General features: G+C 41.3%; 1 protein-coding gene across 1 annotated transcript; it reads left to right on the top strand.

Annotated features, from left to right (window-relative positions):
* The first annotated feature begins 1,877 nt into the window (after window positions 1–1,877).
* LOC148678233 (uncharacterized) lies at window positions 1,878–15,945 on the top strand. The gene is made up of 3 exons (XM_088632737.1): window positions 1,878–2,030; window positions 7,174–7,551; window positions 15,100–15,945. The coding sequence occupies exons 1-3, from the start codon at window positions 1,958–1,960 to the stop codon at window positions 15,303–15,305; spliced, it is 657 nt and encodes a 218-aa protein (XP_088488863.1). The 5' UTR covers window positions 1,878–1,957; the 3' UTR covers window positions 15,306–15,945.
* Window positions 15,946–18,041: the final 2,096 nt, after the last annotated feature.

The following is an 18,041-nucleotide window of genomic DNA, read 5'->3' on the forward strand; positions in this document are numbered from 1 at the left end:
CGTTGGCCTGAATTCCAGGTCTGCTGAAGGTGTCCCTGTTGGCCACCCACATCCCTTTGTCTTTGGCATAGCAATGGCCAATACACTTTGCTTTACACAACAAACTACCCTGTCATGGTATTGAAGTCGATACCCTGGCTTCTTTCAAAAAATGATTGAGTAGGATTTTCTCATCAATTAGCTGGTGTAAACTTAAAATCTGTACAACGTGCAATCTTTAATGTTTATGTTTGTTTCAGAATTTTTCTTTTCTGAATTACAACCTTTTCTCAATTACAAAATGATTTATTCTAACCCAGGTCTTAGGGATTTCCATCATTAAAATATTTACATTCAAATTAAATAGAAGAATCTTGAACTGTTATAATGATATGCCTTTAAATGCACAGAAGAATTTAAATTAGCTACTTTTTCAATGCTTATCCCTATGGGGCTTCAGCATGAATTGCAGACAGGTAGGTGACTCTCAGATGAAAGCTTGTGAACTACAGCCCAGTAAGATGAGACAACGATCCAGCTGCACAGAAATGAACTGTGTTTCATGAAGGCAGCTCAGCGTTAAGAGACCTTTGTTTTGCTTGAAGGGCTCCATCACCTTTTGTGTGACTAATTGTGAGGGATTATACATTCTCTCTAAGCAGTTTATTATTACACAAACCACGTCTCTTCTGCAAGTGGGTCTTGTTTCTTTGAATGTCTCCTCTAACTAATAAACCAAGCTTGTTAATTTGAGAAAATGTATGAACAGTGTATGTATCAATGTGTGCACCTTTTCTCTTGCCAACATTATGAAGCAGTGAGAAGGCCTAACCAACATATATCACAAGTGAGCTAAGCTTGGTTTCTGTTTTTATGAGGTACAGTAGTCCACAATGGGAGTAGTTTTAAGGTAAAAAAGGAAAAGAGTTATATGACTGTCATACTTCTTTATTATTTTTCTAAGCTGATACATGGTTTTCATTGCCTCCTGTGATAAAGCTCATGGCTTCAACACATTTCCTCCACAATATAGCTTAGAGTCACAAACATTTATCAAAGTTTAGACAAACACTGTCATTGTGGTGTTTCCAGGCAGATTATCATGACAATGATACATTGGAGAAAATAACTTTTGTACTATATGTAGAAAAAATCAAAACATCCTTGTAACAGGAGGTACTTCTTTACCCAGAGGATTGTGGGAGTGTGGAACAAGCCATCCAGCCATATTGTGGATCAATTAACTTTCAAATTGGCTAGATGGGCCTCCCATAACCTTTCTTATGCTCTTAATTTAACTTTTAAAAGGCAAGCTTCGTTTTTTTGGAAGATTTCATTCCAGTATCCTGAAACAGAAACTGAAGTCTGAACATCTGTGTTAGGATGCCTTGCTTGTTGGGAGTCCCTGCTGATGTCTGCTGAGATCTGACGTCTGCAGGCAGGAATGTGTCGGTCTACGCAGGCTTCCCCCAGACCTGGTGCTGCTGGTGCTCTCCGTGCTGCACAGAGGCTGCTGTCTGTACCCTCACACACCTTCACTTCCTGGCACACATTTTACACACCCATCCAGACAGGATATTGATTCTGCAGGGAATGTCTAGCAACATGCTACTTATACAGTATGCTGTTATTGACAACAGGCTAGAAATCTATTGAATTTTTAGTTCCAATTGTATATGTGGGTAAAGGGTTGAAATCAGTCTTTGTCCCGTTCAGATGATTATAAGTTTAGCCTCAAGGGGGAAAGAAATACATCAGCCTGGTGTTTCAGTTTGTTGCTCCAAAGTATGGTGTTATAAAAGAAAGCCCACCCACCCCCCCCCCCACCGCCACCTCTACCGCTACCGCCACCTCCCTCTTCTAAAACTTTAGCAGAATGAAGAAATAAAAAAATCAAATTCGTTTCCTCCCACTCTCGGCGTGCCTGTGGTCCCGAGCCCGAGTGCGCAGGTCTCAGCAGACAGTGCGGCTGTGGAGAATGGCAGCGCGACTGACCGGAATGAACCAGCGGGCTCTCCTGTGCAGCTTCTTGAGTCTCCTGAGCGTCACGGGTAAGTGAGTCTGGACAGCGTTTCTTAAGGGGAATCACGGCCGAAACATCGCGGGATCTCACAATGTTTCACCAATAGATAGAGGGGTTTAAGAGTATGTGATCAGAATACCACAACATCAGAATGTGTGACAGGTCAAGGTCAGGTTGGGCCTGGCACAGCTGTAAAATACCTGGCGAAGCCCACCCTAGCGGTTGGCTTCGGCCCCCCTGAAGGGTTACTGAGCTGGGTCACAGTGAAGGACAGAGGGACACAGACAGCCTTGAGACTGTGACACTTCGAGTACGAGAGGGGTCACATCATGGACCAAGGAAGTTTACTGTGGGGAAGTTTAAGGCACTCAGTACAACCCAGCTGCAGTTTTATAAAGGCATTTCATCCTAAATGTTCTGAGGTTTTTTTCTTAAATCCTGGCAAATCGTTAACCTATCAAAGCGTCCCCACATTTCACAGCTCTCAGCACACATGCTGCTGCCTGACACAGTCATGGGCAAGACACTTCACACCCCCATGACTGATCAAGAGATCTCGAGAAACCTGCCGAACTGAGCAAACAGTAATCTGCTGCAAATCAGCCAGTACGTTAATTGCTTTTATACTGTATCTGCTAGAGCTCTGTTGAGGTTGCCAGACCTCTTATCCTTAAGGTGGAACAGTTTAGAATACAGAACTGCATGTTCCCTGCATTCTAACGAAAACATAAGTTTGAATTTCTAGATTTTTGTAAAGATTTGTCAGCGATTTGTCTGTCAGTGATGTGCAAACATGCTGCAACATCCGCGAGAGAGAAGGGTTTGTTTAGTCAGGTGCAGGGAGATTAATGTGAGGTGTTCTTGAAAAAAAAACACATCCAGAGGAAGTTCAGGCTGCGATGACATCAACAGGTGAGAAACTGTTCGTCACAGCTGCGGTGCTGAGCTCTCGTCCCCCATGCCCTTGCTGCTGAACACTGGAAGGTTTCTGTTGTGGTCGCATTTACACAATGTTTTCTCCTGAGGTACTGCCGCCTGCTCAAACCACAACTGTCAGTTGAGAACAAATATCCCTGCAGCGTTGTACTCATACCAAAAGAAGTGTTTGCCAGGGACTTCACTATTCATTTCATTTTTAGTCATCTTTTGAATGATTGTACCATTTTGTTTATTATAATGAGTACAAAATGAATACACATTTGAATTATTTACTAAACATTAATATTAATTCCACTCAATATAGTAGGTTCAGTTCTGAATCAGCTTCCACAATATGACTGGGTAGCTTGACCCACACTCCCACAACCCTGTGTGTAAAGGCGTGGCACCTCTTACTTACTTCTACATAGTTTCCACTTGTATCCTCTGGTTCAAGTTTCACTTATCATTCTAAAGAATTCCACTGGGTTGAATATAAGTGCTTTGAGGATTTATCATACTTGAATCCAGTCTCCTTGTCTTCACTATTTAAGGATCTTTTAAGCATCTGAAAGTACCTGGTTTATTTTCTCTGTTTGGACTAGATTGTCTGCTGAGGACTGATTCCAAAATAACAAAATCTTTTTATAACATGGTGACCAAAATTGTACATAATAATCTAAATCAGGTCTTACTGGTACAATTTGCAGTTCTATCACTACATCTCTTGATTTAAATTCTGCACTTTTAATTGTAGGTAGTTTCTTCAGGCTTGGTGTTTCCAGTCTTCTGTTTCATTCTAAACTGTTTCTACATCATTTTGCACTATGTTGCTTTTACATACCAGACAAGACTTAGTTGAAACCCAGGAGTCAATTAAAAATAATAAATCAGAAGCAAATCTAGCATGCGTTTTTGCATAAACAAAACTAATTGCAGTTAACACTTACAAGAAAACAAGTCTGTCACCACCTGAATTTATGTTTCATAATGTGAACAGATGAAAATCAACTATTAAAATACTAAACTCTCACAAACGAAAATAAATTCACACGTGGGAAGGAACCCACTTCATCCCTCACTGAAGTGGAGTCCCAGCCTGGGCAGCACACAGCAGCCCCACTGCACAGCAGATATGAAAGAGAGCAAAACAGCCTCTCTCCTGCTGAATTAATTGGGAACTTTAGGTAGGCTAGATTGTCGGAGCACAGGGTGGAATTCAGCCAGCACACCAGTGTTAACACCCCTACTGTTATATACAATGCCATGAGATGTTTAATGATCAGGTTCAAAGTTTCATATAAAGGACAGCACATTGCTTGAAAATTCTGGTCCAGAGGGAATAGCACCACCTACTGGTCCACCAACAACACTTCCAGTAGCAGTCTAGGTTTTCCTGAGTCTAGGTGTTCTGACTAGGCCCAAACCTGAAAAGGTCATGACAGATCCTAATCCTAATGCACACATAATCCCCTTTCAGTCTTCTCTCTTCCACACGGAATAAGGTTCCGTTTCTTCAGCATGTCAGTGCAGGGTATTCATTTAGGTCCAGTCATGTATCTGGTTGGAACAGTTCTCTGGACTGATCTCAGAGCAGCACGATTTTCTGTGGTGATCAGACGTGCAGATAATATTCTAAAATTATGTAATTGTATAGTTTGATCATAACTTCACTTAAGATAAATTCTATAGTTTTAAAAATATATATTCAATATTAAAATAAATATTACTTTGCATATTTCTTGCTTCTCTGTATTATCTAGGAAGAAAATGATGTCATTATAAAAAACTACATTTTTATTTTTTTATAAGCAGCTGCTACAAGCTCAAGGTCTCCTGCTGTATATTTGTGGTTTACATTTTGGTTCTCTGCAGGTAGTATTGTGTAATTGCCTAGCTCTGAATGTTGTCTAAGTTTTTGCAAACCTTCCTTGCAGTTTCTAAGCTGCATTCGTTTTTTGGTTCACCTTGAACCTTGTCAGATTTGCTAACTTTAAATTATACATATATAGAAATGAGAAAAATCAGGTCCTGGCACAGAACCCTGTGGGGATGCCACTAATTACATCTTTGATCTAATTAAGAAGAGCGGTGGTCCTAGCACAGAACCCTGTATTATTCCACTAACTACTACACATCTCATCAATCTGAATATCTACTCCTTAACCAAACCCTGTTTTGTTTTCACTAGTTGTCGGTAAAAAATATAGCCTATAGCCTTTAATTTTTGAAAAAATATATTTTATTTTTATTTGGATCTTTATCAAAAGCTTAATTATTTTCATGTATAAAGTGCAGAGAGAATGGGGAAAGACAGTTTCGGAATTTGGAATACCCATCAGTTTGCATTGGTTAAGGTTGTTGTGACAGTTAATTTCTTTATGTGGGTTTTCAATATCAGTAAAATAATGACTCATGTTTCCAGGTTATCAGTCAGGTAGTTGATTCTACATTACTCTCAAGGAATGGCTTGATAAGATACTGGGATCACTTAGCTATGCAGATTTTCTCATGTTCTTAAGTGAGTATTTACAACTGGCTGCCTTGAGAAGCTGTAAGTCTACATTCTATCTCATATGTTTTACAAAGGGATACAATCTGAACTTTATAGTTTTGTCTACAAAGTGTACACTGTTTGAAAATCACAGGAAAGCAAAATGCTATTCCTTCTGGTTTATTATTTGATAAGATATCCCACCAAACTTATCTCTTGTATTTAAGTAGCACAATTTGTATATAGTATTGATGTTAAAGTAAAATCAAGGCTGAGCTAAGAAACCAACAGAAAAAGTCCCAACCAGCTGCTTGTAATTATCTTCCTCATTTTTGTGTCCTTTCATTTTTTAATTAAATTTCAGTTAATGAAAGGAAACCATCTGATAACTGAATCGCTGGGGGAACTAAAGCAGTTTTAATTGAATTATGTTAATTGTGACAGAGACAAAGAAAGTAAAAGCCATCCAATCTTCAGCTCTCCTGTTGTTATTAAGTATTACATTAAGAAGAATATATAATGAAAAATACAGGTACAGAGCCTTTTGCACACCCTGAGGAAGTAATTATGTTTTCTAATGCTGTTTTTTTTTCTATTTGTGCTTTCGTTATATTAACAAGTATTTCATTGTGAAACTCAGTTGGGAAAAATGCATTTCTATAATTCAATAACCCAAACTGAACCAGGATTTGCTGTATTGTAAAAGGTGCTGGGAAACAGCAGGACAGAACTGCCAACTACCTGTTGGAGTTTATGTCACTGACATACACTGAGAAACATATCAAAATCCAGCTGGCATCTATGCAAGAAGGATGTAAAATAAGCCCTTTATTTATAACCTTTTTAACGTCCTTGTGCATTAAAAATAGGATATATAGGAAGTTTGGCAGCTGAGTCCCAGGTCTATCTATTTTTTTTAATGATGTGGTGTATCTTTTGCCTTGTTTTCTGTGCTCTGTGTGATGGGTAGCTTTTGCTTATATCAATTATTTGTCACTATCATCATTGCTTTGAAGAAAACATCTGTTACATACTCCAAAAGAAAAAGGTAGGAGAGTGAGAGAGAAAACTGAATTCCTAGGCGAATGTTATCCCAGTTGTGCGGCTCGAGCGAGGTCAGAGATCCAGGGGGTCACAAGATCAAGCGATAAGTCAGGGAAAATCGCTAACTAGATACGCAGCTCAGGCTGAGGAAACCTCAATAGTGAGCGAGGACAAGTTGCAGAGTGGAAGTTTAAATAGACAAAGTGTGTGAAGTTAATTAGTGGGTGCTCGTGGGAATGCCACGGTGTCTGCGTGCCTGCGCGCAGTTTGTGACAACATCAGAATAAATATTTCCAAAGGTAATTACCTAGGAATATGCAGACTAATCATTTAAGTGCACACAAGGTTTGCTGATAGGACTATTTATCTTGGAAATATAGCAGCAGCAGCAGCCTGCTTACTGATTAATTGAATCCAATAGGACACTTAATTTATTGGTTGGTTGGTTGGTTGGCATCTGAGCTTATTTTTGACACAAAAGAGTAAAATGGCAACTTCTAACGTTCAGGATTAGGATCTCATTTAAATAATCAGGTCATTTAAGGCTTCATTCTTGTGTCAGAGGCAAGCTGAAACACACAACAGCACATGTGGGGGTCCCCCAAACGAGGGCGAGAGCCCTGCCTTAGGGTATTATTCTTTCCTTAGCGTTCCTGTTGTAGCTCTGGTGGAAGGCCAGGCCCACAGTCACTGTCATTGTTCTTCCCTTCTCCAGAGGGCAGTGGGACAGTTTCAGTGGCCACCAATCAGAGCCTGGTCTTGGGCGCAGAGAACCAATGGGCTCTCCTGCCGGCCGTGTACACGGTCTCCGGGCAGCCGCCCCCGTTCCTGCACTTCACGTGGACGGCCTCCTCCGCCCCAGTGGTGCTGAAAACTATCCGCTTTGCGGACGGCCAGGCCAGGGAGGACCCGAACAAGACCTACATCCCGCAGTCGACGTATCAGGGACGGGTGGTCTTCTTCTCCAGAAATGGCTCCCTCCTCATTCACAACCTCACTGCCAACGACACGGGGCCCTACACCCTGACCGTGAAGTCCTCGCACGGCACCGTGCACGCCGTGAGCATCAACCTGACGGTCGTGCGAGACGCAGGTAAGAAACGCACTGGGCTGGCTCTCCGTCACGTGTTGTGGTGCCTGTCGAGAATTTCTACTGTGGGGTGGAAGGTGGATGCTGCTACCACCCTAACCTTCACTGTGGCTGTGAAAGAGGTCCACATGTGTCCCAGACTGGGGGGGTGGGGGTGTGTCACAGTACATGCAAACAGTATCAGTAGTGTGGGCCTAACCCCACATATACTTGATGCTAGATTTACTCTCTTCTTTTGTTCCATATGTAGTATAAACACGTACAAAACAATGGTTTCAAGGTGTTTTTTAAGTGGCTGGAGAGATTTTTAGCTAGCAGCCTTATCACCCTGCAACTCACAACTGGCAACCCACTGAAGCTCAGCAGGTGTGAGCCTGGTCAGTACCTGGATGGGAAACCTCCTGGGAAAAACTAAGGCTGCTGCTGGAAGAGGTGTTAGTGGGGCCAGCAGGGGGCGCTCACCCTGTGGTCTATGTGGGTCCTAACGCCCCAGTATAGTGACGGGGACACTATACTGTAAACAGGTGCCGTCCTTCGGATGAGATGTAAAACTGAGGTCCTGACTCTCTGTGGTCATTAAAAATCCCAGGGCGTTTCTCGAAAAGAGTAGGGGTGTAACCCTGGCGTCCTGGCCAAATTTCCCATTGGACCTTACCAATCATGGCCTCCTAACAATCCCCATCTATGAATTGGCTTCATTACTCTGCTCTCCTCCCCACTAATAGCTGATGTGTGGTGAGTGTTCTGGTGCACTATGGCTGCTGTCGCATCATCCAGGTGGATGCTACACATTGGTGGTGGTGGAGGGGAGTCTCCATTACCTGTAAAGCGCTTTGAGTGGAGTGTCCAGAAAAGCGCTATATAAGTGTAAGGAATTATTATTATTATTATCATTATTTTCTGAGGAATGAGAAGGAGGGAGGACAGAGATGTTCCAAAAAAGATCCAGTCTGCTCTATAGAACCTGACAGGAGAGTTTAGTGTTTAGTGGCTCAAATGTAAAACCAAGCAAAGGAAGGTGTCAGGTTATGGTACAGCTCGCTATTCTTTGGAGTCCCCTGCTGGCTCTTTTGTCATTATGAGATCTATGACAAATTTGCCTAAGATACTGCCTACGATCAATTTATTTGATTTATTGGTATAACCAATGACATACAGCAAGGCCAAAGCAAATAAAACTAACACAATATTTACAGACATATTTACATCCCTCCGTTTTCTAACTGCTTTATCCAATACAGAGCTAGCAGGGGAGCCACAGCTTTTTCCAGCAAGCAATGGACACACAGCAGGCTACACCCTGGGTGGTACGCCAGTCCATCGCAGGTCACACACAGTCACAAACACGCACACACTCACACCAGGTCCAGTTTTCCCAATCGTCAACTAACTTGCCAGTATATCTTTAGACTGCAGGAAACTGGAGCACCTGGAAGATAAAGCTTTGTGAAGCTGGTCTCTTTACAAACAATGAAACCCAAAGAAATGAACCAGTCTCATTTTGTTTTCTATTTGTGCAATTTTGTACCATTGAAATTCGCATATGTACTGCTTTCATTGTTTGAGATATAGCGCATGTTTAATGGGAGTCATTTGACTGTCTCCAAGGGACTTTATATTTAAATTAAAGTAGAGGGCACAGATGCGATCCTTGAATTACACTTTTTAGTAATACGCACTGAATAGTTAATGTACTAAACAGTTTGGTTAATTAATATGAGGTTGGTTGGTACCATTCTGCTTTTATGTATTTGCTATGCACAAATTATTGTAAAAAAGCATTGACATTTTAACTGATGATAACAAGGGAAATCTTATTTGAATAACAGACGGTGCATTTTTATGCATGTTTTTGTGTGAATAGTAAAATAAAATCTGTCTCCAATCTCTTAATCTAACCACAAGAGCTGCTGTTTTACTGTTGAAAAGGGAACATTACGTAACAATTGCATTTTCAACTTGCATGCTAGATTTAACCGGCACATCATAAAACATTGTAGGTTTGTCAGTATTTTTAAAAAGTGAAGAGGTAATCTAAGGAGTTTCTCATTCTAACCATTTTAAATAAAAATGCAATTCAAAAGACATTTAAAGTTTCAACCAGTCTTTCACATTTATTAGTCTGAGCAATTCCGGGATTAAAAGAACAATGCTTTAAATTTTTATGCAAGTGCTAGTACATAAACATTGAAAAGTACAAGGATATTAAATTATAAGTATTGTTAGTGGTACTAGGTACTGTATCAACTGTATTTAATAGTAAATGAACAAAATAACATAGGCAATGCTACCAAATCACACATATACAGTTTAATAATATTTGAGCATATATTTGTTAACTAAACACATTTTGAAGAGAAAATGTTCCCTCTTTTATTTGAATTGGAACATTTTTACAGTTACACATCCATCCATTTTCTATCCGCTTTATCCAATACAAGGTCAAGGAGGAGCTGGAGCCTATCCTGGCAAGCAACAGGCGCAAAGTAGGATGGACCCTGAACAGGAAACCAGTCCACCACAGGACACACACAGACCAAAACACACATGCTCTCACACCAGGGCCAATTTTTCATAAGCCAATAAATCTACTAGTATGTCTCTGGACTGTGGGAGGAAACTGGAGCCGCCGGAGGAAACCCACACAAACACAGGGAAAACATACATGCAGAAATGACCCATGAAACTGGGCCCAGGGCCCCAGCACTGCGAGGCAGAAATGCTATCCACTGTGTACTACTTTGTCATGCTCTCCTAAAATGTAACTTCTCAGAACTGTAAAAAAGGAGTTGTTATAAATGATGGGTTGATCGTGAGAAATTTTGAAAATTGCTTTGTTAATAGTTTGTTCTGAGATTGTTTTGGTTTTAGATTGTTTGCTACGTGTTAAGCACACTTTACAGCGCCATAGCACGGTGGCTCATGACCAAGTTACTCCCAGCATGGTGGAGTGTCACGAACATCCCATTAGTGTCTGTAAATTTAAATACAGAGAAAGCAAGACAAGTGGCAGACCTACAAAAGGCAGTAGGTAGGTAGGTCCCTCTTCAGGCCATAAAAGCCCATGGGGAATGGGGGACAAGGGCCACCATTTTTCCCAATCATTTGACACTGGAGGTGATACGGTCAGCATCACGCTCCAGCCAGCCCATTACCCACAGAAGGATTAACCCCCAGTACTCATTTGGAAAGTAGGCTGAGCCATCTAGAAGGAATTAGAGCAAGCAACATCACTTGGCCCTACCTGGGATTGAACCCACACCCTTCCAGTTAGGAACTGGACGCCCTTGCCATCTGAGCAACCACGGCTCCACAAGAGACACTACAGCAACAAATTAAACTAGGCTAATTCACATGCCATTCAAAAGTTCAAGATGTTAAAAACACTCTGGTAGCATTGCAACTACAAAACATCCTGCGCAATGGGACTGTAGTTTACAGCTTGACCATTGGATAGCATCTTTCTATTAACTGTGACATGGGAAACTGGCTGAGACACAAAAGTAAAAGCACTAACTGGACAGAAAGTATCTTTGAAGATCGACTTTCAGAACTTCCACAGAACCTGGAAATAAAAGAGGAGAACTAGTGTGGAGAATTAAGAGGTGTTATTGCTTTCAGTCCGCCTGCCAGCAAGCATGTACTTGGTCACTACATTGCAAAATATTTCACCTGGGAGAAATATGATGACTTACAAAAGACAAATCTGCGACTTCAGAAGTCAAGGTGTGCCCTCAGGCTGTAATATATATAAAAGATTAACAGACCAGAAAGAAAAAAATAAAGGATTTTTAAGATAATAGTGAGGGCAGCACATCGGCTACAAATCAGAGGAAACCCACACATGCAGAGAGAACATACAGACTCTACACCCAAGATAGCACCCCAGGAACTGGGGACAAGGTCCCAGCACTGCAAAGCAGAACTGCTAACCACTGCACCACCATGCCACCCTAGACATTTACACTAAAAAAATATTCGTGGGCATTTACATACATCACGTAATGAGAAAGGCTGTCTGTTCCTCAGGATGTGACAGGAGGTCCCATACTGGACTGCCAGTTCATTTGTGTTGCCTTCCCTCTCCCCCAGTAAGACAGGAAGCCATTCTGATTCTGGCAGGTGCGGAAATTCTGTTATTTTAGGGAAGAATGTTTGTCTAATGTAAATGTATCTCTGTCTCTGCCTCTCCCTGCTGGAACTGGGAGCACAACCTGTCCTCACTGGACAGCCAGGTCTGTCAGCTTCAATGGCCAAGCTGTGTGTTCCAGTGTGTTGTTGTTTTGTGTGAAGTGGTAACTGTTTCCCTAAGATCTGACTCCGGTCTTGTCGAGATTGACTGTCAACTTCCATGTCTGACGGTACTGCTCCCGCAGTGCCAGGCTCTGCTGCTTCACCTGCTCTGTGGTGACTGCATGACCAGGTTATCAGTATTGAGAAGGAACTTGATCTCTGCATCATGTAGAATGAGGACTGGAACTGCAGACTGTTCCAACACTTCTGCTAACTCATTGAGATGGGTATTGAACAATGTCAGGCTGGGATTGCAGCCCTGAGTGAAGAATTCTGTTCTTTTGTTCCCAATTTTCACTGTGGACCTGTTCTCCGAGTACATTGACTTAATTATGTCATGGACTATACGTGCTACACCACTTTGAAGAAGTTTCTAAAACAGACCTTCATGCCAAATTGAATCAAATACTTTTTTTTAAATCAATAAAGCAAATATTTTTCCATCTTTTTTATGGTGGACATGTTTATTTACAAGTATGTGTAGTTTGGTAGGAAGCCAATCTGACATTTACTGAGGACATTGTGCTGGTAAGAAAGGCCAGTAATTGGGTATTCATGATATTACAGTTACTAAGTCACTGTTCGCACAAATGCCACGGTAGTTCTTAGGGGCAAGTCTGTCTCCACTTTTGTAGATTTGGGTGATCAATCCTTGATTCCAGGGAAACACCTGGCTCTCAGTAAGAGACTGAAGAGTTTAGCAGGGCTTGCTGCAACTCCATGTTAACAAGAAGATGCTGCATCTTAGCATCTTGTTGTTGATTCCATCTCAGCTAATGACCTTTCTTAGTCTGAGGTCCTGAAGTTTGTCTTGTAGCTTCTCCTCTGTGATCCTCCTCAATTCTGAGTGGTTTTGGTTGTCATTTATAGCCCGTTCTAGAATTTTGAGTTTTTAACATACTGTATGTTGCTCTGGTCTCAAGCTTCTATATTTGGGATCTTTTTTAGATGTGTTCAAGTTGGGTTTTCCAGACTGTTCCATTTTGTATGACCAGTTCTTCTGGTTTTGATTTATTGAAATTATTCCATTTATCCAAGAAGCAATTTAAGTTTATTGACTCTTCAATTTCTTATAACAACCAAGCTTAAAGGTAATTGGCTTATATTATCAGCACAGTGTGTGATAAGCAGGAGGTTGTGAAATTAAATTCCACTACACAGAGGGATTGTTTGAATCATCTGGAAATGCTACAGTCAGGAGAAAGTTCTTTTTGGCAGCAAAATGAACAATTTAAGCTAATTCTCATCCCAAAACACAAACTAATTTAGATTACATTTTTGCACGTTGTTAATCTTTAAAGTATGGCATACAGTGAAAGCACTTGCACTTCTAGGAGCATTCAGTATTCCAGATCGTTAGTTGTCATGGAGTGAGCATTGTTCTTGTGGTTGCCAGGCAACATGATGTTTTAAGGGCAGAGCTCTGTGCAATAGGCTCTGTGCCATATTAGTGAAATAATCTACAATGTAATAGCCTAGTGCTTCAAGTCCAGTGTAAGACTTATGTGGCTTTATTTCAACCTTACAGTGTATGGTACAGGATAACATGTCAGTAAAGACAACAAGTAGTTTGTTGATGGTTAAGCTTTTTCCTCTAGGGGATACCTGCACATCACTAAAAAAGGAAGAATGCTATTTTTTTCCAGGCTCTCTAAGGGTCTTACTGATGGTGCAGTCCCAAGTAGGGTACATAGTTTGGCCAATCAATCAGGCAGCTCGAGGCTTTCCAGACAGATGTTGACACATCATTTACATCTTCTGGACAACGTGAGGAAGCAATGAAAAAGGCAAACAGAATGTTAGGATATAGAGTTAAAAGCATCAAATTAAAATCAATGATATGTTAAAGGTGTACAACGTACAACATACTAACAAGGCCTTATTTAAATATTGCGCACAACTTTAGTAAACAGGATATAAAAAGATATTGTTGTTCTGGAATCAGTCCAGAAAAGTGTGACTATATAGATTCTGAGGCTTAAATTACTATTCTTCACTGGCAGGCTGAAGGAACTGGAGATTTTTAGTCTTGAACAGAGACGACTACAAGAAGACTAGACACAAGCTGTCAAAATCCTCATATTCATTGACAAAGTCCGTCCAGCATTTATCTTCAGAATGAACAGTGAAACACAAACCCTAGGACACAAGTGGAAGTGCGACAACAGGGAAGTGCATTCGTAATTGAGAAACCTTCTTTACACAGGTGTGGGAGTGTGGAACAAGCTACCTGCTGTGTTGTTGAAGATGATGCCTTGGTTTCTGTCAGGAAGATCCTTGGATCGATTAACTACTACAAACAAATGGTCCAGATGGGCCAAATGGCCTACTCCCATTTCTAACTTTCCTTATGAACTTATGTACTGAGCAATTGTGGTGTCAAGTCTCATTTCTGTATGGACATGGAACACCAACAGTTGTTCATTTGTGCTCCACTCTTTCTATTTCTTTCACCGCCTTAGCCATGCTAGACTGTTCTTGTCATTATCATATTTTGTGGATTAACATAACAACTTGTTTTCTTGAAATTGTAATTACTTGCATTTTAAACAACTAACCCAGCCTGTGGCTCGGGATGAAAGCAGTCATTAAGACTCATATTTTCCTCACGTTGTTGGCAGAGGTCTCTCTGCAGATTCCCTTTGAAGTGGAATTACTTTGAAGAGGAACGCAGCTCACTTCCTGTTTGTCACACATAGTCGTGCTCTGTTTCATCAGAGCTGTGATCTTGGTAATGAAGGAGAAAACAATTATCTTTTTGGTCTTGATCTTACTGTTCGATGCAAAAAGAAACTACCACCCTTTGTGTCATCCCCCAGATATCTTTATAGCAGAAGAGCTGGGCTGATTTCTAGTCAACCAAGATGTTAATTTCTTCAAATCATTGAAAACATGTGAAGGTCATCACAAAACCTCACTGCGCAGGTCCATGATTCCATTTCACATTGATGATGTCAAACAATAACACATTTTTTTTTGCATTTTCCATAATAGGAAGCCAAATACACAAACAAATAACACAACCAATAATGATTAGTACACAACCAATAATGGTTAGTGCAAGTAATGTGGACAAGCTGTTCACAATTTTAATTAAACTATTTTAACTTATTCAATATCATGTTTTTCTTTATCTTAGTATTTGATGTTCTTGCGTTCCATGTTCTTTCTGGACCTGGGATGTTCTGTGTTCTATCTGGACCTGAGATGTTCCTGTGTTCTATCTGGACCTGAGATGTTCCTGTGTTCTGTTTGCAGGAGTCAGCAATGCCTGTGGAATCCTCGACAGTACTGATCTGAACTCCACAGAGATGTTCTCCTGCTTCAGCTCCCCATTTGTTCACAGCCCAGCCGGCCTGGCTGTGATGCTGCGGCTCGTCTCTGTGGCCATCTCCCTCACCCTGCTTGCCTCCATTTACCTGGTCGCCAAAAGGACGTGTTACAGAGGAAAGGAGCTCTTCTAGACTGACCAGCCAGGCATGTGGAGCTCACCGCATGTGAGAGGAGCCTGGCTCTGACACTGTGCTCTGCAGTGGGGAAGCATCTTCTCCTAGTTCGACGTCTAGCCAAGTCAGAATCACTGGCCAGTCCACATTCCTTGTGCATATAATAAAAAAGAATTCCAAGTTTCTTATAAAAAAAACACATGCGTGACCCTTCAGCTTCCAAATTGGCCTGACTCTTCAGCTCTATGGTCAAGTTTGTCAAAACAGGCAGTTTATTTAGTGAAAGTTTTAGCTGATGGCTGGGAAGGAGCTGTGTTATAGGCGCTTAGATAGACTTTTCTTCCACAGCATTTCAAACAATGGAAATGTAATATACCTATTAATGTTACAACACTGTAAATAACAAAATATGGAACTAAATGTGTATAGAACTGCGTATTTGTAACTTGGACACAGCTTTGAGCATTTTTGTGTTCATTTCAACATGTTTCGGTTTATTAGCATTACAATTTCAGGTGAAGGAGTAAGAAATGGTTATATAGTTTTGTTTTTTTGAAACATAGAAGTGCTAAATAGGACAATGTCATGAAGGCGATGTATAAAATAGTTGTACCTGTAGTAATATGTTCATCTGTAAGTAAAAATTCTCTTTATTGCAGTTTTAGTGCATGTTTGTGTATGAGGTCATTAAATGTTGCACAGAGCTGATATGTATTAATACAGCACCTGAGGGGTCATGGTTTTGTGCTCAGTGCTTCAGGCTCTTGTCTCAGAGGATCTAATGGAAATGTGAACATCTAACCATAATGAGAACAGATCACGATCACCAAGCATTGGATTGTTCACCCACTGATATTAATAGGGATCATGAGCTGGGATTAGACTATCACAGAACAGGTCAGTTTTACCCACTGATGTTATGTTATTGCAGCAGTAATCCTGTCCACTACAAGAGGAACCGCAGTTTCAGATATTTGACATCTGATGTTGGTACTTGGCTGGGAAGCTGGGATCGGAAGCTATCATCTGTAGGATTAGACCGAGTGCCTCTAAATTAGTCTCCCCTGAAAGGTCAAAAGTAAGCTCTAGAGTTGACGTTCAGTGGTCGAGCTTGTCTTAAAGGGATTTTAATTGCCAGCAGATTAATACCCAGAAGCATTTTAAACTACTCTCTTTATAAACACATAATTGTCTTGTCAAAGAGCTTGGTCGAACTGCAGACATGAAGACCCCGTAGGGGCTGCGGTTGTATGGCACTGGGATCAGAACCCCTCTTATTAACAGCAGCAACATGGGCATCCAGTCCACTTGCTTCTCTCTCCCTGAGTCTGATTCACTGTCTCTGCGCTCTCCTTACACTGCATGGACTCCAAAGTAATCATATGCAAATGGATTCAGGTGCACTTAGACTTCCTCACTTGGCAACGCATGTAAATGTTTGTGCTACAAAAAATAATTGCTTGATTTTTGCTGCCCTTACAGAAACTAAAGGCATGGACGGGCTCACTTAATGAGCAGGGCAGTACTTCAGTGCTTCCGAACTAAAGACAATTTTGCTTTCCTTGCACATGCCAGAGCTACAGGGAAATGGGTTTAATTTTGCTTGCGCAGCATAAGAGTGAGTTCATTCTCCCACACTCTTGCCATGTAGAAAGCGCTCTCTTTGAAAGTGAGAAGCTTGACACTCAGTGGCCAGATTAATCCCGCTCCTGGCCTGTGTTGCCATGAGATCAGAGCAGACTTACCAGTGGGAGTGGCAGGACTGAGAGACTAGTGTTGCCGAATTCTGATTAAAAGTGAATTCAAGTGGAAGTCTGCAGGCTGGGAGGAGCAGAAGCATAGTCCTCCTCCACTTTATCCAGTACAGGGTTGTGTGGGAGGCAAGAGGCGCAAGACAGGATACACCCTGGTCCATCACAGGGCATACAGACACAAACAGGCACAGATGCACACCAGAGCCAACTGTCCCAAAAGCCAATTAACCTACATGTATGTTTTTGGACTGTGGGAGGAAACCCATTGCAAACACAAGGAGAACGTGCAAACTCCACACAGATAGTGCCCCAGGTCCAGAACTGAGCCACTGCGCCACTGAGCCACCCGAGCACAGACTTTATTGTTTAAAAGTGCATCCTCAAGTGGATTTCACTATTTAAGAACAATACCAAAGGCGTGTAAACTTATACCTATTCAACCTTGGAGCTATTATCAATTAGTCTCACTGAAGATTATTTTTTTACTTTACCAACTGTACCTTCTTACTTTACATAAGTATAATGCCTTGGTTTTTTTGTCATTTTAACTTGTAGAGCCAGCAAAAACATTATTTGTAATACAATGCAGCAACCAAAGTCAGAAATGACAGAATAATGAGTTTTAAATGGGTCTGCCTCATGACACCTAGCCCGTGTGATCCCTGCTGTGTGATGTCAGGGGGTGTAATGGAACCTAACTGCTCCTGGGCACAGATGTACAAATTCGCTGGAAAAGGGATGAACACCTCTAGTAATCTACAATGGAACCCTGCAGGTTTTACAATTACAATAATAAAACATGAAACACAGGTGATGTGACTTTGATTCACAATAATTAGATCTGGCTCATTAAAATGAGAAGCAGGATGGACAGCGGAGGGACTCTGGGGACCCCAAGAATGTGAGTTTCCTCTCCCAGTTCCAGAGCAGTGGAAGGGCACTGCAGCACATTAGAGGTTTGAACAGGAAATATGGTGCAAAACAAAACCCGAACATGATT

The sequence above is a fragment of the Lepisosteus platostomus genome, chromosome 1, assembly GCF_059453375.1.
Source record: "Lepisosteus platostomus isolate fLepPlt1 chromosome 1, fLepPlt1.hap1, whole genome shotgun sequence".
In the NCBI taxonomy this organism is placed as follows: Eukaryota; Metazoa; Chordata; class Actinopteri; order Semionotiformes; family Lepisosteidae; genus Lepisosteus; species Lepisosteus platostomus.